Source organism: Lampetra planeri, chromosome 34 (genome assembly GCF_965212315.1).
Source record: "Lampetra planeri chromosome 34, kcLamPlan1.2.h2, whole genome shotgun sequence".
In the NCBI taxonomy this organism is placed as follows: domain Eukaryota; kingdom Metazoa; phylum Chordata; class Hyperoartia; order Petromyzontiformes; family Petromyzontidae; genus Lampetra; species Lampetra planeri.
This window is the reverse complement of record NC_136140.1, coordinates 4,626,081-4,649,815: the sequence shown is the minus strand read 5'-3', so window position 1 is coordinate 4,649,815 and position 23,735 is coordinate 4,626,081. Positions and strand designations below refer to the sequence as shown.

Below are 23,735 nucleotides of genomic sequence, written 5' to 3'. Positions count from 1 at the left end.
GGTGGCTGGTGGTCGAAACTCGCAACGGAATCGCAGTCAAAGGAGGGAAAAGCGCCTGTGGGGGGGGGCGTCCACCGTCGAGATGGAGTGGTGAATCTACCTTGTGTGCAGGTGCCAGGCGGATCGTTGCAACACGTAGTCAGAAGAGACGATGGCTTGGGGATGCCTTAATTTAGCAGTGCATAGATGATGCCTTGACAAGGAATTTGTCGATGAACATAACATTCATAAGCTCATAATAAATGTATAAAGTTGCGTGTTAGTCGATTTTTTATCAATTTGTATGTTGCATTTAATGTGTGATCCCTCCTACCACGAGAGCATGTTTGTATTCACTGCAGTACTAAAGAAAATACCTATTAATGCATCGAATTGCAACCATGAATCGTGACAATTCATTGAATTGCAAGGGCGAGATATTTTTACACCTCATGGTTACGTCATCTTGATGATGAATGCGTTGAATTTATGCGTGGATACAAATAAATGGAGCTTACGGGGTGAGCAACGGAGGGTAGTGCAGCAAATTCCATTATTGTACCCCATGTCTGTGCTCCCTGCCTTCATAATCTCGTAGTTGACCACCTTATGGTCAAATTACCCCCCGACATGCATGGCGTGGGAATGTCCTCATCCAGCCGTGGATTGACAAAGGTCTGTACTCTACAAGCAAATGCATAATGCATATTTTGCTTTAATATTGAACAGATAACACAGTCGGTCATGTGCCTGAATCAGAGTAGGCAGATGTATATAATGCGTGTCTTTCCGGTTTTTTATCTGCAACGTTGTACAATATGCCGTGGAAATGACACCTTGATATCTGCGAGTGCTTTCTGTACCCCTTATCTTAGCAAACCATGTGCTGTGCTGTGCTGATTATACATTTTTTAAAAGTAACTTTTTCCACCCGGGGCCCAAGAAAGGCATTCAACCCCGAGAGTGGGCTGCTGCTGATCCTGCCGCACACTGTACCTTCTCATCACATTTAAATTCTCTGCGTCATTGACAGCCGGTCCTTTTTTCAAATGCATGCTATTTATGACGACGCGTCTTATTCGCCTCGCACACCTTGGCCATTTACTGCTCGGGTCTTATCTGTAAGGAATAGCAGTTAACCCCGCACGCCTGTAGTGCAGCCGTGGCATCATCGCAGCACGGGTTCCCAGTGCATGTGTAATGTTCTTGGAGGGAGACGGAGTCTTCGTAGAGGCAACATGCTTTATTTCACCAAACAGTTACACTAATCCCTTACACAAAGGGGTAACGGCCCCTTTCACCCACAACCTGGGGAGGTACAGCCTCTGGGCTATCGTACCTACAACTCTCCTTACTTCAGCCCTCCGGCTAGCTAAACCTAGGGGAGGCTGACCCACCACTGGCCCAGTGGGTCCCTGACCTCTGGCCCGTCCGGACCTGGCCCTCACAAGGGCATCAGGACGAGGGAACCGCAGGGTCCTAACCCCACGACCACTGGCACCGCACTGAGCCCCGGCCCTTAGAAGGACGTCGGCGGCTTGGGGTCCAGGGTCTTCTTCTTCAGGCGGCTTCTTGATTCGGCTTGAGACGGACTGCCTCGCGCTCTCTTCCTCCCTGAGGGGCGGGGCTCTGGGGGATCGTAGCTTCCCCCAGCCCCCTCCCCTCAGAGGGGTTCCAACCGCCGTTGGCCCGACCGGTTCTACCCCTCCCCCTGGTTGTGGCACGTGTGTCAATCATGACCACCACACATGTTTAAAGTGGGAAATAAATAAGTAGTATTTATACCTGAGGAAATAACGTTATGAAAACTGCAATGTGTATTTTGTAAGGAGCGTACCGCCGCGGAGGGACGGAGGAGATGATATCGGCTCGTGTTCCTGAGCGAGGTGGTGGATTGTTGTGCGTACCGCTCGACCTCAGGAGATCGATGCGGATTGGGGAGGCTTTCATTCAGCAATGGCTGATGATGGTGATGATCGAAAATGATGCCCGCTGGTACTCACTCTTGCAGAGAATGTGAATTGTTTTGTTTGTACGTGTTAAAAATCATTGCACGACTGAAAATTGTTAAATGGATCGAGAGAGGATAACAAATCGGAGTGGGTTTAATGTAAATAGTAAATAAGCGTTTGACTACATCTACACACCACGTAATGTTATGGACTGGCTCGCTTGCCTTATGCTTTGTCTCACACCGTGCAGTCATATACGTTTACTGCACTTTTACTTTCAAGGGTCAGGTAGCCAACTTGAACAACCAGTTTGGACTCGTAAAAGGCTAATAAGCAAACCTGCTCTCTCTTACGTAATATATTCACACAGAGGCAATCGTGGTTTAGGGCACTGCTCTGCGTGGCCACAGCTCTCGTCACGTGGCGAGTGATATATGAACATGTCTTTGTTCCCCTCTGCTTCACCATCCTACCAGTGACCAGCGTGGAGAAGTATGATGAACAAACCCCCATGTCTGGCACGGAATGTGGGGATGCCTTCACCTTGCAGTGGACCGACAAATGCCTATGATTTATTATTCGTTATCAGAATATTTATTTATACTGGAGAAATCCGATGAGCTATAAAGCTCTTTTTCAAAGATATCCAGATTATGAGCATCTACGTCTTGAGTTATATTACAACTTTGATTTGTGAATGAGTGTGTACCGATGCTGTATATTTTTGGAAGAGTATGTGAAAAATCCCTGTAGGGGTTGTCTAGAGCTACCTCTCATGGAGCCCTTTCACGGAGTGGCATGAGCAATTAACTTCGGTGCTCCAACCTTCACTATACTGTACATTCTTAAGATGATACACACTAGACGAGGGGCTTGAGAGAGTGGTAGGTTAAGGGGGGTTTGTATTAAGATGGAAGTTTGTGCATTACAGTGCCTGGTTTATGCAATTCAATCGCCGCCCTTAACATAATTTGCAGCTTGAAGAAACGTCTCCAAGTGCTTCACGCGACATCCCCTTTATCTATCTGCTGAATACACCGAGTTCTGTAACCGAGCACCATACGCTAAAACAGAGAGCTCTTTCACCAAGAAGCCAAAGCGAAGAGGAAATGTCCCTTGATTTTGTTTGCCAAATAAGACTGTAGCTATTGGCATTCCGTGCTGGCAAAGGGCCACGTAATTTGATATTTTCATACATTCAGCCTGGAGTACCTAACAAGAACATTGACCAACACAGTATACAGCAAACACATTGTTCCCGCAGACATTCGTTTCGCTGTGCTGCGCCGCTTTAATTGAAGGGGCTTTTTGTACAAATGTTTATAGAGCTTGGCAGGTGCCCATGGGCAAACGTTGAAGCTGGCCATCCATGCTGTTGAAATGTGAACTACGGTCCTTGCCGGCCCTGTAAAAAAAAACGCCGTGTTGACATAACTGTATAGATGAAACCGCTGGTTCGCTATTTTAAGCCATGGCCCCTTGAATTGTGGAGGTTTCTTTGGCCAACTATAGTAATAGGATTATTTTAATTACATGCTTGGCGATTTGCGAATTAAAGTGTGTGTGGTGCGTGTTAACGGTGGTGGCGCACCCGGCCAACGGGTTGCTTACATCTAGCAGCTGATAGGGGAGCAGCCCTTGAGTTATGTGTTCAATCTCATTGTGTGAACACGTAAAAGACTTTTCTCATTTCATTGCCGGATGAAGGCCTCCCAATGCTTTGTTAGTCGTGGGAATAGTTTGACCATATGTCGCCTCGCTGGTCAATCAATGCGGGTTGGTGAAGGCAGGGAGCATAGACGTGGGAGCGCACATTTAAGTACAACAATGGATTTCCCTGCACTGCCTTCCACGTATTTCTGCACGTAGAGTGCATATTGGTCACCTATCCAAGCGCCATCCAAGCTCAACACTGCTTCTCCTGTGAGATGAGCAGCGTGATAACCTGCTTAGTAAGGGAGTAATTTTGCATTAATTCACAGGGTTAATATCGATTCTGTAAGCTCAAAAAGCGTGCATCAAATCATGCGTTGTAGGAATCGATGCTTTTCAATGCGTATATATTGTAAGTAATGGGTTCACGTCAGCACTACAACCACTATAGACCGCTACAGCCACTGCAATGTTCTACGTTGTCTTACAGCACGCTCGCTGCACACAAATAAGCACCGTTCATGTGCCGGGGCCACATCTTGAGAACTTAATTTATTATTTAACTCTAAAAGTGGGGAGAGTGGAGTCCCGTCTCACATGATGAAAAAAAAGGATTGATCCTGTAATCAAATTTCAACCTTGAATTGTACCAATCTATGAATGACCGGGGTGAGTTTTAACACCTCCTGTTGCCGAGTACATGGTTGAGGCCTTGTATTTCAATGACCTTTTAAGATTAGGACTAGTTTTAACATACTAGTTTTGTAACTTGTTAACGGTGGCATTGCTAGTGTTGTTCTTGCCCAGTCTTAGTGGTTTTTTTCCCTTCTGAACTTGAAAAAGTAGCAGAGTAAAGTGTTTCCATAACACCCTGGTTTCGTCATTGTTGAAAAAAGAAATTCCTTTATCCAAACCCATCCTGCGTCCAAAGGTCTGGCTTTATTCCATACGCGCTCTAAGGAAGCGTGAATAATTTGTGTTTCCATGGCTCCATCTAATTTAGAAATGTCTTGCTCTGAGAGCCGGACTTACTTAGTACAGCTGATGATTAATTCACGGCAGATTTGGCTGGTAAATGCACAGCAAATGCATGCTGTACTTGGTATGTGTCATGGCATGCTGAGCGTCCTTAATGATACAGAGCCCATGGACAGAAAAGGATTTGCACATGCATTATGAATACAGTACATTCAAGTTGCATTTATATTAAATCTAAATATTTGAATTGTTGGATTCTTGAGTGCAAAGCTTGTTCTCTGACCAGCACGACCACGTGATATTATCTACGACTATGTGACAGAATGAGATCCAATTATGTGCTAACCGTGACCTAATTGGTCTTTTCCTCTGATTAATGAGTAGCCTTGATCCCCACTCCGTAATGAAAACGAAGGCTCCTGTAGTGCACTTGCAGGAGCAGCCGATGCGATATTTGCTCTTTAATCATGTGGTTTGTCCACCGTGTGACAGCGCTGTTATTGTTGTGCACGTTTAGGTATTTTAGAAAGTATTGTACACGGTCCAATGCAGTTTTTGTATACAGCAGATGGTGTATGAAGTTATTGACCAATTTGTGCAGCTTGTGTGGCTTTTTCCATATGTGTTTTTTCCCCCCGGGAACTTTGATTTCCCCTTGCATGCAGTAATATGCAAACCAAAACATGTGCATGTACAGCCCTTTTTGTCACTTCACTGCTAGATGAAGGCTTCCCCACACCATACGGGTCGTGGGGAGGAGTTATTTGACCATATATCACCCCGCTGGTCAATGCGGGGAGCAGAGAAGAGCAGTGCAGCTGTCGATCTTGTTGTACTGCCCTGTCCGCCACATATCTCTGCAGCCTATCACAACGTTTTCGTTGCACGGTGGTCACCCATTCACTCACTATCCACGCTCAAACCTGTTTAGCTTCTGAGACCTGATGAGATCGGGTACATTTATTCCGTAGGCATTTTACACGCGGTAATCAGTGCTTATCCCAAGCTTCGCTTAGGCACCGGGAGATTGAAAAAAATCCTGTTATTTGCGACTATACACAGATGGGAATCGCCTGCAAGTGGTCTCCCGAAACTACTCAAGTCATCCCATTATCTGAGCTTTTGCACCTGCTTTGACATAACTGCTTTGACATAATATGGACACTGACAAGGGGATATAGAACAAAAGCTTATAAATGAACAAAGACGTATAGATAGGTGCCAGCTTGGAACTACACTGAGATACAGGATTGGAGAACATACGCGAGTTATAAAAACAGCATTATGACCGTTGAGACAATTTAAATGGCTTGAGCAACATATGTCGCTGAAAGGAATGATGGCCGGTGTTCGAGATTAATGACAGTGGCACCAAAGTAGGGGACTTTTTATTTAACCAGGTGAAGCCCACTGAGTTATCTAGCCCTTTTTCGGACGTGACCTGGCAACAAATGATAGCTCAACGAAGTCGCTTAGGTGGACATTCATAGCAGCCAAATACTCTAAACGCATGTTTCTAAATGTCGAGGGGAAAACCAGAGTACCCGGAGAAAAATCCACACGACCACGGGGAGAACACACAAACTCCAAATATACAGGCGTTAGGCTCGCGAACGAACCCACGGCCTCCTGCATACCAGGTCAGGGAGTTAATGCCTGGTCGCTGTGGAATGTCCCCTCAAGGACTTGTACAAAGGGTGTGGAGCGTTTAACTCGTTTGCCGGAGATAGATGGAGTGTTGCATTGCGAGACCATGAAGCATGGAGGCGATTTGGGAAAGCCTTAATTCAACAGTGGATAGATCATGGCTACTGATGAAGATCTGCATGGATAACAGATGTTACTTCAGCAGATAATTGTATCTGCCACTAGCATCATCCCCCACATCGCCACGGATTACAGGAATTTCGCCATGTTATTTCCTTGCCAACTCTGTTCGCTGCAAGGCTTCTAATAATTTACAGCCGATGTCAGACTATTGTCATTACCCTCTAACAGTTGACAGTGTGAGGTGCTCTGTAAGCACTTGCTTTGATTTATTTGGAAAAATAATACATTGCTTCAAAAGCAATTTTTCAAGCACTATTGAAAAAGTGTCATTTGCATGCAGCAAATGGGAGTGCTTTCATGAGATGCCACTGTCTGATAATTAACAAAAGTTGGAAGAAATTGATATTTTAAAAATGCAAGCTCTAACTTTTTCATTATACTGTACAGTGTCTTGGAGGATTCAATTAAAAATAATTACGACTGCGCCATTGTGTCTCGCCTTTGGAAGGTTGTGGACAATAAAATAATTATAAACGTGCAATAATGTGTTTCTCCCGAAATGAAATAACGCTCGTGTTAAACGACCAATGCGTTTTTTTTCTCCATTCTTTTCCAGCAGTGTTGTTTTAAGTTAGGCAAAACAAAATCAACTAGTTTTTACTTCCCCGAGTCTCATCTGCAGGGATGCGTCCTTTATAAATACAAATGCTGCTGGGTTGCCGAATGCAAGAGGCAAGAGCCCTCTACGAATACTGTGGAGGCTGTTCAGTGTAGTGCAGCAACGTTTTACAGATGATGCAATGCCTTAGTGATTTTTGCGAGTAATAACAAGTAAATGTACAGCCCTTTTTTCAATGTTCTCATTAGATATACGTGTCCCCTATGCAGTGTTGGATCATGGGGGTTGTTTAACCATACTTAGCCATTCGGGTCAGTGTGGCTTGGTGAAGGGGAAGAGTTGGCAGTTGGGTGGGGGGGGGAGATGGGTTAGCACTAGTTCAGATATCACTGGCAAAAGATGGCCAGGAATCTAACTCGGGTTGCCACATTCTTAGTACAGTATGCTAACCACTGCACCACCACCACTCCATCACCTAGTAGAAGAAGTTATGTCATAGATCTCGTCATCAAAATGAAATTAATCAACATAGACAATGTCATCTTTGGACCAATGTTATCCAGAAGAAGGCGCTGTGTATGTAGAAGATGGTTATTCATTGGTGCATGACGCAGAGCCTTTGATTGTGGCTTACAGAGATCCGCCTGCAGCTGGTCGAGCAGCTCAAGTGCCTGGAGCAGCAGACAGAGCTGCGGCAGCAGCTGCTGCAGGACTTCCAGGACTTCTTCCGCCGCCGCTCGGAGCTGGAGTTGGAGTACGCGCGGGGCCTGGACCGCCTGGCCGAACGCTTCCTTGGCCGCGCCCGCGCCGCTCGCGATCATCCCCAACTCAGGTGAAGCCTCCACCCCGTCCCCCAGTGCCCTCGCCTCGTGACCTCCGTGACTACTCGTGTCATCGCACTCGTTGCTAAGCTGCTAGACAAAGTGAAATAATCAGGTCGTTAGCACACTTGGCATTCACACCTTTTTTAGAGCAAAAGGGTGTTGCAAATGGGCTGTGTTTCGTAGGCGAGTATCATCTGCAGTGGTTTACCAGTCGGAGACGATGTTGTTATGTGGCTTTACCCAGTTGAGTCATTTGAGAGTAATTTTTCAAATTTGGCACCTTTGGACCAAGGTGGCGCAGTGGTCTGTAGAGAGTTGGAAATCCGGCGACCTGAGTTTGATCTCGGGGCCCTGGATTCATTGTGCAGTACACTAATCATCATGCTAAACATTCCACCCAAAATATATTCCGTGTGTATATTATATCTAGATTTGAAGCTTTCGTGACTGCAAGGATCCATACTCTTAGGTTTTTTCGGTAAAGTCACGTAGGTAAAAGCAATAAATAAATAATAAAATGCCCTTTTTCCTAATAGAAATCAAATAATAAATCACGACGTTTCGGGCGCAACACAAGCGTCCGTCATCAGGTGGGACTTAGAGTATATATTATAGCTTATGCACCGTTTAGCCAAGTATTTTAGCTAAATATTCAATCTATCTCTCTAGTGCAAGGCCATGGCCAGACTGAGAAATTATAATCATGGGAGCAGGGCTTGCATTTGTAGAGCTACCCTGGTGTGACATTGACAACCACACCGCTTGGCCCGAGTTCCCTGCTGCCAAGCACTCAGCCCTCATTTAGATCCCCCTTCCCCCGCGCTTGTTCTTTGGCACGGCATCAGAAAGTCACTCTGCTTGCTCCGGTACTCGGTGAAGATCCTCCATGACATTGCTTAGCAGAACTGGTTGTGCCGAAGAAGCGCATTGTTTACTATAAGAGCTGCCCGGTTAAACCGGTTAAGCAAAGAACATGGAGTGTCGTTACTGCAGCCAAATGAATTTCTTCCATTGGTCATTAAGTTGGTGTTCTTTAGAATAACAAATCGTATTTCTTTTTGAAAAAAACAAAATACACGTGTGCCTTACTATCGCCATTTTAAACTTTTTTTAAAAAGCTATCAACGCAGAACTATTTTCACTGCCATTGGAAACCGGATTGACAGCCCTTTATGGTACTGCATTACAGGAAATGTAAACATTTTCCTTGTTGTGCAATGAGTATTACAATTTACAGCCTTTGGCATAAAAAAACAACATACAGTGCGTAATTATGTGGGCTCAGAAAGATTTTTTATAGTTACAGTGAGACACTGTAGTAAGTTGCCTAAAGCCATAATTTAAATCATGGAACTCTTGAGTTAAGTTTTCCACGTGTGTTACTTCACAGCGCTTGCATTGTGGTTACCGGTTCCATGCGCTGCCTGCCCTTAGTGAAAATAAATAGTGCTCAAAATTTTTGCCGGTTTCTGGCTTTAATTATTGTGGATGGGCCCCCCTCCTGAGATTTCCTTGTGAGTTGTAGCGTCAAAAGCTTTTTTCTGTTGATATTATCTCTCCCTTTAAGGATTTTGAAAACGCGTATCGTCTTCATTTTTGAAGTTGTCTTGCCGTCTTGTAAAATTGTATCTCTGGGTATGTTTGTGTACATGTGTAGGATGTTTGTTCCGTGCACTATTTGTTCACGGTGCATGAATTCTGTTGGGCCAGTCTTTATTTGAAATTGAATATTCCATCATTTTCATGAATGTAAATGTTCATGTAAATGTATGTAATGTAAATGTATACTATTGCATCTAAATAAATAAGATACCATTTTCTTTTAAATCTTTGACCTTTATTTAAGTGCATATCTAAACCTGCTTTGTGTCAAGAATGTGCCACACATGTTACCAAATTTAACAGTTTTCTTTAAACCACGGTTACTGAACACAAGCCCAGAGGCCTAAAATGCCAAGTGGCCAGCAACAAGCGGCACTCTTGAGGGTTTACGAGTGAATACATATTAAATTGAGCAAGGTTATACAATCTCGGGAAAAGTTGACAATGGGAAGGAATTCCTTAAATCGAGCAGAATATGGGAAAAGGCAAAGAGAGAAGCGTTGTGACCTACCGTATGTATGGTGGTTGAACACTGAATGAATGAGAAGAAACAGTCAGGAATCAATGAGGAATCAATGAGTGAATGTTGTGGAAACAGTTACCATTTTAGTAGCGATAAGGAGGCTACTGCGCAGCAGTGAGTGAGTGATTGGAGTGAATTAGGAGTGCTGGATCATCAATCGATCTTACTGCTTTACATCGAATTATATTAAGTACAGTGAGGTAGGGCCCTGGGTGCTTCACCCCAGTTATAAATGCAGAAGAAAATACACTCCTGAGTACAAGATTGTGCAACAATGCCCTCTGCCTTACATCGCACACAAACAACTTTGATAATTGTTTTTTTTACCCTTTTATCTGGCAACAAAACTGACACCTTTTTTTTTACAAGCAGTCATGTTTGCATAGACCACAATACCTGCAGTCATAATGCAAACAAAAAACATAACTCTGATAATGTTTGCACTGTCCTTGAAGTTGATTGGTCCACACCCGAGACAGCTTTCCTTAGAGCCTAGTCTCACATGGTGTTGGACCAGATTATGCCAAAAGGCTCGGGTGTGGACCAATCAACTTCAAGGACAGTGCATACATTATCAGAGTTATGTTTTTTTTTGCATTATGACTGCAGGTATTGTGGTCTATGCAAAACATGACTCCTTGTAAAAAAAAGTGTCAGTTTTGTTGCCAGATAAAAGGGTAAAAAAACAATTATCATATTTTTTCTTCTGGCAAATGAGGTTCCAATGGTACAAACAACTTTGTTTTGAAAAGGGCCTGCGGAACCATATTCTAAACACCATCATGAGCTCCATCCGCTCATGTTCGCAAGTCCTTAAGATTATAAAACCTACAGCAATGTCATCAAGCACTCTTGGCAAACTGCATACATTAAGAGGCCCTTGGTCTGATGTTGGAGGGATCTCTGGAGAATGCAAGTTGGGGCAAATGAGAACCTGGAATATGCGTGAGCCAGGTGTTTGTTGCATGGCATGTTGAGCCAAGTGTAACATGCCCTCTGGACTAACATCGTATACATTAGGGCATGCATGGGCTTAGATAACACGAGGCACCACCTATTATACAGTATTATTGAACGATATTGTTTTACCTTTCTGTTGTTGGCTTTATGTGCATACATTTCTATCTTGCTGCCTTCCCATGACTCATTGAGAAGGGTTCCAGCGCGGTTCATTAACTAAGCTAGGCTCGCCGACTCGGCCCAGGTGCTCTTGGCAATTCGACTGTACCGACGCAGTGCCCAAGGATACTCGGTGAACGATCTTAAGAGCTCGCTCGCGTAACTTTCATAGCTGAGAGAGAGTGCATCTCTCTTCAGACGTCACGGAGCTGCACACGTTTACCACCGATTACATTCGGAGCTGGTCGTGACGTTAAGGGGTCAATGTGGAAACAGGATGCACAGTCAATGGTGCTCCTCACTTAGCGGAACTCTACGGATGAATAGGAGATTTTCACTTGGTGTAATAAGCACAATGTAACCTAAACCTGGGTTAAGTGTTTTTTTTTTTAAGATCACTTCCTTCCAGCCGCAAAGAAGTCTGGAGAGGGAAAGAGCCCTCGCAGGATCTGTACTTCTGATCCTGAAACACTTAATAGGGCCATCCTGGGCCGCCGGGCACATGTAAGAAAAAAACATTTAATGAATTGATGCAATCACTGTACTTGAAGTTGTGCTCAGGTTATTTGGATGTAATTGTAGTTGATTTTTCAGCTGTATAATACATTCTAATATAAAAGTATAAGAACAAGTAATGCGATACAATGGCTTTGAATATTTAATCCTCTAGCAGTTGAGGAAATTGTTGTGAATTAGATGAACATCCGATTCATTAATTGAGTAGATATTGTTACATTTTTACTGTCCCGTTTATTTTACCTGTTTCTATTCACGGTGTTTGTACAGTTTTAGATTTGAAGCTTTCGTGACTGCAAGGATTCATACTCTTAGGTTTTTTCGGTAAAGTCACGTAGGTAAAAGTAAATAATAAAAACAAAAATAATAGAAATAATTTAATTTCTATTATTTCTATTAATTGTTTTTACTTACGTGACTTTACCGAAAAAACCTAAGAGTTTGTACAGTTTTGTCTGCTCCTTTATCCAGGATGTAACATTAATCACAACAAAAATATTATTGACTGTACACTCCCTTCATTCCCCTATATTTTAAGCAGAGGATTTAATTTAAATCGATGGAACGACCTATTGCGAAATGGCTACTATATTTACATCACATCAATCCATCGTAGGATTAAGGTTTCACTGCGTTGGTCATAGGAGTTGTTTGACCATACTTCACCATGCTGGTCAAAGCGTGTTGTTGAAGGATGAGGCCAAAACCGGTGTAAATCACACTCTGATGTTAGCCATGGCTGGGAATCAAACTCAGGTCTCCAGGTTCATAGTGCGACATGCTAACTATGTATGTATGTTGAACTTATTTCGCACACCGTGTATAGCCAACCATGCTCACCTATGAAGCTAACACATCTGACTCAACTTACTACGTACAGAGCACTATTATAATTTAGCCAATTCTCCTAATATGGTTTTAATAAGAAGTGCATTTGACATTTGCATTAACACCGCGAAAGCAATGTTGGGCACGTGCTGGGGGGAGTTATGTGGTGCCTTTGCTGTCTTGCTTGGATTCCACATATCACAGCCTGGTTTGCAGCAAAGGCGGAACTTTGGGAATTAAACTGTGTGCCCATGGTCAATTGTGAATTACTCCCAAGCTGACAATATAATTGACAAACCACAGGAGCGTCGCTTCACCTCGCTATGATGAGCGTTGACTCCTACTGCGTAAAAACAGCTCTCCAAAGCATTTCTCTTTAATCGTGAATTTCTAAACACTAGACCCGTCATTACTCACTATTATGTACTGCTGCATTTTTTTTTCCTTTCTCATTTAATGGTGAAAGCATAATATGCTTAATAGCAAGTAATATTGAAGTTTAATATTACTGTGATTGTTAGTAATGTCTGGTCTAGCAGCGGCTTTAACTTATGTTAAATGCAGCATTTCACAGCTGAAAGCAGATAGGTCCAGTGTGCATGTTAAAGTTTATTTGTCTATATACTATAATTATTTCATATCTTGCAAACCAGACACACAAAGGAGTCATCTGTGGAGTTTAATTTCAAAATCCACGTGGACCATGAAAATACTGTCACATTGCCTTTTTCTCTCCATGCCTTGGCTGGCAATTTTCTATGAAAATGAATCGCCAGTACAGATTATCATGTTGATTTTAATTTGGTGTAAATTGTTATGCTCATCGTGAGTGGTGTACATTGTCCTTTATTAAAGTCTGCAAATGGTACATTTTCCCGCCTTTCACCATTTAGCCAACTTTACAGAAAATAAATTACAAATTAGAATGGGCTTAATATGAATCTATACAACACAGAAATAAAAATGTGTAGAGCAACATCCAGAATTCCACCCACATCTACGCCTCCCCCGCCCTCCACCAACCCATTTTGACCAGCGTGGTGAAGTATGGTCAATTAAACTCCCGATGGCCCCCATCCTGCAGGGGATTGACAAAGGGCTGTCTATACATGTACATCCCTTGGAGCGGCGAGCACTGAGTGTGTGTACTTTACGCCGTAACACTTTTGTATTTGTGCTGGACAGGCGCGAGCAGAGCGTGCTGTCACCCGTCAACTGCTGGTACCTGCTGCTGAACCAGACGCGGCGTGAGAGCCGAGACCACTCGGCCATCAGCGACATCTACCTCAACAACCTGGTCCTGCGCTTCAGCCAGATAGGGGAAGATTCCACGCGGCTGCTCAAGAAGGTACTGTGCTCATCCCATAATTCCAGCTGCTAAAGTTCCTGCCGAGTGGCTGGGTGGGTCAGGGGTCAGATGACTGAGCTGGCACCACTGATCCTGGGTTTTTATTCTGGGATTCGGCAGCCTGTGATTAAAATGGCTTCTCAAGTGTGAACTACTGTTTCTGTTTAGTTTGTTGTCCTTCGTCCGCACCTCCGATTAGCACGGTTGGCTACGCAGAGTGCCAAAGTTCAACATACATACATACATGAAGAGATAATGGTCTCAGCCTGCCTTCGTAATTTGTTAAAATTTCAGCTCTGAGAATTAAGCAAAAATATTGGTTTGACTGCCATGTGGTGAACATGCACTTTGGCAGTAAGGTAAGTAGGAAACTGCCCACTAGTGTTGGTAAAAAGGTCACGAGATCACAGAAGAAGTTTTGTGATATCACCTTTTTTAGGCTGCTATCTAACTTGGAGGGTGCTGTTTCTGCTCTGAAAGAGGTCCGAATTGAGACTTATCTCCTGATGTGGCAAAATTTAGGAAAAGTATAATCTTCTCTGGTTAAATTTATCAGGTGATCATGCACCACTCGGTTATTGGTCCTCCCTTTTATTTGTCCTATTTTTCTATGAGCACAATTGTATTTCCCATTGCATTTAGTCCATTTGTCCTTAGAATTCCATTCATTGTTCAAGCATTGCCTCAACCGTATCACTTTAGACATGAAAAAACGTGGGTCAGATTGATACAAACGCTGTGACCAACACCTGTTTTAAAAACATTAACTATGCTGCCAAGGTTCATTTTTATTTGCAATGTTTTGAGAAATAACTTAACGTGGATTTGCATGAATTGTTTTGTCAAACTGTTTGCATTAAACTGTTTATTTTTCTCGTTACAAGGGCTAATAAAATAACATGAGTTTTCTTATTCTAAGCATGAGATACTAATTATACATGCCAAGTGTCCTTATTTTTTCAAGCATTTGCGTCTTGCAATAGGATTGATGTCGATTTAAAGCTTTCGTGACTGCAGGGATTCATATTCTTGGTTCTTTCGGTAAAGTCACGTAGAAGTGAAATAATATCAATATAAATATGAATATAAATATTATTTTATTATTTCCTTTCTACGTGACTTTACCGAAAGAACCAAGAATAGGATTGATGTTCTTTGCTTTGTCGTTGCATTCTTAAATATGTTCCACGTAGCTGATGGCTCGCTGCAGTAATGTGCATCTGCCAAGTTTGCATTCTCGCAGACTGAGACGACACCCTCTTGTCCATACCACTAATTTTATGAACACTTCAGAGGGCTTCATTCTTTTCCTAAATTTACTATTCCATTATCTTTATTCCCTAGGTGTTTTTCATTAAAACAAATCTTATGGACGCAGCTGGCTACTCCAGTCATGCTCACAGGGATTTAGCAAAAAATTATATACTGCTACTGTACGTAATTTTTAGGAAGGCCAATGGGAACAATGTCACTCGCTGATGTCCCAGATAATTTTGGGTCACGCCATGCGGATAGAAAAGCACGAAGTGAACCTGGCTAGGCTTCTACTGCCTCCAGCTCTCCCCAAGGGCAAACTACTTTACCTTTTGTGAGCTCACTTTTGAGTAAAAATTGTACTCCTGATTTATTCTTTTCAGTGATTGTGACCAGAACAATAAGATCGGTCATCCGCACACACACACACACATCTACTTTTCACCTTTATTATAGCCCAGCGAAATGGGTCAGAGGCTTGATAGATTGCGATCTGATGCTTTGGGACATTTTGACCCAGGAGTACTGTTTAAGGTTGCCCTGTCCTGCAACGTTGTTAACATCCAATAATTATTTGGCAGCGACAGCAATGATGACAATAATACACGAATAATGAGTTCTACCTTCATGTTTGCAACAGGACTTCAAGTTCATGCATTTTGGTGAAGGTGCCTTTTTTGTTGAGTTCTGCTCTCTGGAAGATGGAAATAATGCAAACCAAGTCCACAAGGGGAAAATAATTACGATAGGGACCACACGATGTGCTGTCAGAAGCAGAATGCTACTCGGGCTTTGTTTTGCTTGGGGGGTTTTTGGCTGCATACGAATCTGGAAACATTTTCTGCCTGGGCGCGTTCACAGAGTTGGCATGCATGCATGGCCAGGACATCTGCACAGCTAAGGGTAAATACGAGGCAGCGTTTGAACGCGACATATTGTGAGGTAGCCGCCATCGTTACCTTTGCTTTTTTTGGATGCCAAGACACGGAACGGCTGAGCCGCCTTGGTGCTGTGAAACGTTGTAAGAATTTTGAGTAAAGCATTGAAATACAGCTGCATCCCATCTTGCATTGAAGGGTGCATCCTTTCCTCTTGACCTTTTCGCTATGAAAACTTGACTTTTGTTTGTAGTGTGCGTCGTCCAACATTTAAGGCGACTGTAAACAATTCTTATGACCTCTCCACTTAGGGTGTGTTATCCCTTTCATTTTATCCAAACAAAATAAGAAAAATCCCAGCTTGGGTTAAGTGCTCTTATCTGGTTGCTTTCCATAGCAGTTTAAATATAAAAAAAAATTATAAACAAAACCGATGTTATTATGCCCTTTTTGCTTTTTCGTATTCCATTTCCTGATCGCCCTAGTCACGTACTGTGAATGGCATTTGTGCTCCAATTTACGTCAAGTCTAATGGAAATGTAATAACAATTCTAGGTTAATCAAAATCCACATCTATAGCATCTCAACATTAAGCCAATCGAACGCAAAACCTAAACGCGGCTCGCCCAAGTCGCACATTTTAAAATAGTGTCAAGCTGAATTATAGGCAAATACTCCCTCACTGCACCCCATATGAATGTATGCGATGGTGGTCACTACATTTATACAGTATAATAGCTTACATTTTTACTTGCAAGCTATATAAATACAAATGAAATTGCAATTTCACATTTATAAATACAAATTGTATTTTGCTGCTATGCGAAATAAACAAATCCTGGTATTTAAATGATTTCTTTGCTGCCAAAAACAAATCTTTTCTATTAAGATGCTGAGTTAATTAATTGCCATGATAATCATTAATTCGGCTTGTGAGCAGCTGTGTTACGTTCAGTTCTGATCATCACAGTAGAATACAATTCTACAGCTCGGGACAGGCTAAGGACTGTATCAATTGTTCTGGCATTTTACATATGTGCTCTACCCTTTAATCCTAACAATTATACCAACTGCTTAATTGTACCAGGAGCAGCGTATATGTATTTGCATGCTTCCCCCAGAGGGGATGAGTGAGGTCCGCTGCTAGTGCATGCAATGTCTATCGCTGCAACTAAATCACCATAAAGGTACACATTCTAGACACATCTCATAAACTAAAGCGTGTTTTAGCCAGGTTGGTTACAAAATGGGATGACCAACCAGGGTTTACCGGGTGTTGTAAGTCTGGGGCGGCGAGGTGACGAGGAGATGGCAGTGTTGCGTGTCACCTCCTTATGTGTGGGTTTTCTTCGACTATTCCTGTCTCTTAGCACATAAAGCCAAACACTCATCAATGGAAATGGCCAAACACCCTGGTGCCAAGTCCTTCCCGAAAGAGCCATCTTTAAGATTCAGTGAGGCTTTCCTGGGTAATTGAATGATTGGCATTGCTAATTGTTTTATAACTGGCTGTTTAATTCTGAGGTTTTTTTTGCAGTCATTAGTGATCAATTAGAGATTGTCGTCAGGTGCACCTGAGAATGTTTTGCCACTGAGGAGGCGGCGTTAATGCGTGAGGCTGTGAGCCACCTGCACTGTGTAAAATGTAGCGAAACCTATTCTTAGGTTTTTTCGGTAAAGTCACGTAGGTAAAACATCAAAATTAATGAAAATAAAATAAAATAAAACAAAAATCACGACGTTTCGGAGGCAACACAAGTCTCCGTCATCAGGTGGGACCGTCACAGCCGAATTAGCTGCATCAAGTGAGGCAATGATTCAAGATGTAATCCCTTATAAGCAAGTTGAAGGGGGGAGGAGAGGGGGGGGGCTCATACGTGACTTTACCGAAAAAACCTAAGAATATGATTCCTTGCAGTCACGAAAGCTTCAAATCTGTAGCGAAACCGTTAGCATCCAGATTTCTATCTGCTTTCGAGGATGGGAGAAACATCTTGCAAACAGCAGATTTATTTTACGAAAATAATTTTTTTAGGTGAAGCATTCTTGTTCTGCCATCAAGGAAAGAATATGCAATTACAAGCACGTTGGTGTAAAATGCTAGCTTCACCGATTAAGTATTGAGGTGTACGAGGTGACCGAGTGGTTTGTAGAGGCCTGAGTACTAAACTGGCATTACTGAGATTAACCTAAATCCCAGGGTTTGAGAATTAAATTTTCGTTTGAATATCATGTGTGGCAGAGTGGGTGACAAAATGGTGCCCACTACTGTGTGGAGTAACCAAGCTCATTCGAAGGGATATCAAGAGGTGTATTTGTGATATCTGCTTTCCAAATGCCTTTCTGTGACACGGAGGGCTTTGCTGCCCATTGAGAGATCTGAACGCATACTTTCGTCCCGTGATACGACACCAATGAAGCACGAATTAGGATACAATTTTTGGGGAGATTTCACGTAATTTATTGAGTTCTAAAGTGTCGTTGCTTTTGTGACCGCTGATTCTCACCATCCTTTTCACTCGGGGGTTGTCTTTGTGGGTTATTTGATAAAGCGGAAATGACCTTCAAGCTTATCACATATCATCCTTGTCCATTGTGATGCCCTAGCATTATGAACGTGAGAGCTTCATGCCGGGCCTTTCAGCATGTATATCTCTCCGTCTCCGCCCAGGGCACCGCCGCTCTGCTTCTCAACAATTTGTCATTGGGTCAGAAGTACAGGGGCTTATATGGGGCTGCTGTTTTTTTTTTACTAAGAACTCGTGCGGTTGATGCTGCCATTGTGTAGCTGTCCCTTCTAATTTGGATAACGTTGTAGATGGCCGGGTAATATCATGGGCCAGTTTGCTCACCATTAAGCCAGCGTTCATGGAGTTGAAAACGCGATCGCCCCAACGCAGAAAGCAAATGCAAGAGAGACTACACCGTTTCTGAGCCTTAGGTGAGTGAGCAGTTCATCTTACGTGTTGGCTGCAATTGAGCTTTGGAACGATCAAGCAATTTAGACAAATATCACTGAAGGGAATGGAGTAGCATCTGCACCACGTGTTGTGAAGGCTCAGCATTGCTTTGTCACGCATTTCTGGCTTAATGGGGGTTCTTTGCATGCCTTGTTGTTTTCCTATGTTGAACATGTATATATGTTGGACTTCTTTCGAACTGTACGTAGCCAAGCGTGCTCCGATGAGTGACAATCTTTAGGGAATATCATGGTGTCTTAAGCCTCATTGATTCTTGAGGTTTTTTTTTTATATATAAAGGTCCTGCATTGCTACATTGGCCAACTACATTCATGGTTTCACAATGGGAGTGCTAAACCTGATTACCTGGCGAAATGTCATGCATACACTTGAATCGCACTCAAAGCTCCACACAGATTCAAGGATCCATTGCTCTACTGCCATCATCTGGTTACCTTAAGCCAATATGACAGTATTTGGTATTTCCAGTCCATTTCTCATGCAATAACAGTGTTAACCAGGCTCAAGGCTGCTTGCCTTCTGAGAACTGGGTTAAATTGGACACATTCAGGGTAATTTGTTTTCTGGCCTATTTGGCCCTGTTGTGTGCATGCACAAGATTTAGGTGCTCCTCTACACTACACTCACCACACACAGGGCAGACATAGCTTTAACCATTGAGTGATGGGCTGGGCATCGAAAAACAAATATGCAGACTCGTGCATGTCAACAATGGGCCTCATTTTTTTGTTAATAATAATAATAAAAATGCTGTTACGACTAACCCGCCTTTCTTTATTAATGCCAGGAATGCATACATCACATTCTGGAGGGGGAAGCATAGCATTGCTGAGAGGCTCGGTGTGACCCAACGCAACGCTAGGAATGCACCACTGAAGGCTGCAAGTGGCACAGCTGTATGTTGACAAAGCAATTATTGCACTGGCAGGAGGCTCTTGTTAATGGAGCAGGCACTAATGGCACGTGTATTATTAAACAGCAGCTGGTGAGCACACTCAATATTACAGTAATCAGAAACCTTAGAAAACACTAAGCAAACTTTGTAATGTCGAGGCACTTAAGAAAAATATTTGGGATTGAACAATTCCACTACATTGCACGCACCTGGTGAGAGTGTGGCTCACAGCTGCAAAAACTTCTTTCTGGAATAATCTGGTTGGTTACACTTTTGTTTTCAGGTTTCAAAGGCCAACAACATCTGCATTGCAAGCTCATATTCACACTCTTCTTCAGTAATGATCGTAACACGCTATCAAGTTGGCTACGGTTATTACGGCGATGCAGGCTAGAATACAGCGATGCATGCTGATTTGAAAGTCAAGTACGTTTTAAGTATATCCATTACGGTGTAATTGTAAATGTTAGCTGGTTTAGAGCCAATAGGCTGTGCTGCTTAAAAGGTCATTATCATGTTCATTACTGTCATAATCATTGCACAGGGCTCAATTCGCACGATTGGAAAAATCTCTGAGTATCGCAATCAATCCGTGAAGAATCTAAATTTTAGCGTTCCAATTATGGGATTGTAACCCGTTATTTGTTTTCTTTTTCACGCATGCTTATTTATTTTTACAGTGCAGTTAATTATTCCTCACAAGCTATAATCTAAAGTTTTACGTGGTTTTTTAAGCAAAGGCGTAATTACTATTCGTCATGTTGGAATGCACTTTTCGCTCTGCAGTGTGTTTATATTTTAAATGTGTGCACGCTGACACACTGACACATGCATGCAGCAATACTTTGTTGTGAACAACCTTATGGTTGTAAATGGCAAAAAATTGTATTTTAATTAAATCAGCTTGACCAATTATATTCACCTTACTACATACTCTACCATTATTAATCTCCAATGACTACATCACCTCAAAGTTGCCCGTTCTTGTCAGATCTTAGAAGCTAAGCATAGTTCAACATGAATAGTGGATGGTGACCGGCAAGTTTTTATATCCTGTGGAGCTACGTGGCGAGGAGCAGAGGGCAGTGCGGAAATGTTCATTGTTCTGTACTGCTATGTGCTAACATCTATGCTCGCCACCTTCAATCCACAATGACCATCATGGTGCAGTATGGTTAAATAAGCCCCGTGACTTGCGTGGTGTGGGGAGGGCCCTCATCCAGCAGTGGATTAACAAAGGGCTGTAGAATGTGCATGTGCACATATTTTGTTTCTGTTCAATTATATAAATCTAAATTAGCTTAATTTTGTTTGCATTGCATGTTGTGTTATGAAGATAACATTTATAGGAAGTCAAATCTGAAATAGATGACACTTTCACTCCTATATTTATCACCATTGTTGAAGTCTCTGGCACGGAATCGAGATATTCCTATCATGCAAATCTCTGAGTGACAAATAGCCAGCATGCACTAATGCTTGTTTGCGTGCGTGCGTGTGTGTGCACGTGCCCGTGTGTATTTTGTGCAAAAGAGCCGGGAGATTGGCCAGCAAGTGCAAGAAGAGGTCCTGAAAGTGTTCACAGATGTCAGCACGGTAAATGTTCCTCCAACGCACTGCGCCACGACACCTGCCAACACACCATTTATCAGCGGCGGTGAGGTTAACCCCTTCATTGCTGCTTCTGTCTCGAGTTTTGCGGTGCTTTGGAAAGCTCTGCATTCATGGGCAAGGGGTCCTACAGGAGAGAATCGGGCATTTGTTTTGTGGTTGAGTGTACCAAGATAAACAACAATAATTATAAATTTAACTTGTAACAGACCGCACTGCTTTCATTCACTCTCGACGAAAGGGAACGGCTCCAGAGGCGGGAGGAATCACATGATAGGGAAAGGCAGCCAGGCGTTGAGCCAACACTAACGATTGCCCAAGCGCCACTATCCTCTATATATTAAGATATTTTCAACCAGTTAATGTCTGCATGTGGGAGGAAACCGGAGCATCCAGCGAAAACTCACAGGTGCAAGGGGGAAACACTCTATCCCATACTTTCTGATTTTCCCCCAATTGGACGTCTGTGAAAAAGAACTTCAAATCTCATTGGATTCTTCTGGTCTGAATAAAGAGTTTGATTTTAATTTCATACAAAAGTGAAAAAATATTAGTCCACATTTTGCTCTGCCGCCTTCTGGCACGCCAGGGTATAGCACCTCGATGCCCTTGGGAAAATTCTGGGAAGATATCCCTTGTCTATCAAATTAATCCTTTAAAATGGGAAGTGACTTCACTGCATTCCAAAAAACTGACTTAAGTTGGCTGTTCCGCAAAAGCAAATAAAGATATGTCACTTGTACGAGAAAATGTGGTTGGCTCGATGCCAATTCCAGAAGCCACATTGTGCTTTCCACCTGTGATATTTACTATAGTAGCGGCTGCACCTGGGACCTTTTTGAGGAAATTCTAGCGAGTGATGTACAGAAATTCCATTTGCATGTCTATATATTTAGCTCCTCTGAGAAAAGCAAACACAAAGCAGCCTTATTACAACTTGTTATTAAATTCAAGATTGAAGGGATCTTCAAATGTTTTCTTTGAGGCCGAGTTTGACCCCAGAAAACATGGATTGGCAAATAACAACGGTGGTTAAATAATGTGCATGTACTATATACAGTACTCCAGATAGTGTTTTGGAGTAAATTACCCTGCCAATTTTAACTCAATGTTAGTCAAATGTATTTCCAGGGGATAAGATGCAACATTACCTTGAAGTTATGAGTATTCACGATAAATGTTGTAAAAAAAATTCACTTTGAAATACTCTTACAAATTTAGACTTAAAGCTTTCGTGACTGCAGGAATCATTTTCTTGGGTCTTTGGGTAAAGTCACGTAGATAGGTTCAAAGAAAATATCAAAAAATAACAAAAACTACCACTTTTCGATCGCAACACAAGCAATCGTCATCAGGATAAAAAATATAGCGGGGAAGTTGCTGAGGCAGGATGTTTTAAAGGTTTTAAATGTGTGTAGCCCAAGGGTCATAAATGAAGTGGGTGGGGCTAGTGATGTTAAAGTGAGAGATTAGCATGTCAATGTAAGATCGGAGAGCTACCTCCACGACGACGAAGCTGCGGAGGTGGCCATTGTCTTGTGAGAGATTAGCATGTCAATGTAAGATCGCAGAGCCACCGCCACATTGAAGAAAACGAGCAACGGTGGCTACGTTAGTGAGACATTTAACCTGTTCATGTAAAACCAGAGAGTCGAAAATAATTACTAACATCGGAAGGTAGGATGGAAACACCACCATCCATCCCAGAAGAATTCCCTCATCAAAACTCTACACCATAGAGCTCGATGTATTTCCGACCGTGCTCATTGGGAAGGACAACAAACGAAACACACACAAAAAAAAGCAAATGCACCTTTGCCCTAATTTTTCTGAATGGTGGTCACGCCAGCCTGGGGCGATTTGTTGGCACGCCAGCCTAAGCGGAGTGTGGAGTCCCCTCTGGGTTGTATGATTGGTCCCGCAAGGTACAGAGTGTTGTGTGTGTAGTACTAGTTTTCCACGGAACGCGCAGCTACGTGACTGTCGGAATGACGGGGCAGCCTCTTAGTCTCGCACACGTAGACATGCGCCGATCGTGTCCCTGTATGCGGCCAGAAAACCTGACAATGTTATTCACCTTTCCGCTATTTAAATCACTGGTTGGCTTCAACTAATGTGCATGTTGTGGATGCTAAAGCTAAACTTGCAAATTTTTTTGACAGAATTGCATCTCAGCCCAGTCACCAATGACAACATTGGAAATCCATAATGTTAAATGAGGCTTTGTGCTCAATTTGGATAAATTCTATCTATGACTATTAAATATGTTGGGGTTTGCTGTCATGTGACGAACATTCATATCAGTGGTAGAATGGATGGGAAAGCGTCAACCTTGATTGTGTCAAACAGGAGTCATTTGAAGGAATCTCAGAGGTTGTTGATCTGTGCAGAGTAATGCACCGCTC

The 23,735-nt window shown here is 42.7% G+C and overlaps 1 protein-coding gene across 2 annotated transcripts in view; it reads left to right on the top strand.

Annotated features, from left to right (window-relative positions):
• Positions 1 to 23,735, top strand: part of LOC144730046 (SLIT-ROBO Rho GTPase-activating protein 1-like) — an 83,847-nt gene that overhangs the window by 19,338 nt on the left and 40,774 nt on the right. For both annotated transcript variants that reach the window (XM_078610551.1, XM_078610550.1), the window contains exons 2-4: positions 7,588 to 7,783; positions 13,549 to 13,711; positions 21,253 to 21,315. In XM_078610551.1, the coding sequence (XP_078466677.1) occupies positions 7,588 to 7,783; positions 13,549 to 13,711; positions 21,253 to 21,315 (422 nt within the window). The remainder of the gene's footprint in view (positions 1 to 7,587; positions 7,784 to 13,548; positions 13,712 to 21,252; positions 21,316 to 23,735) is intronic.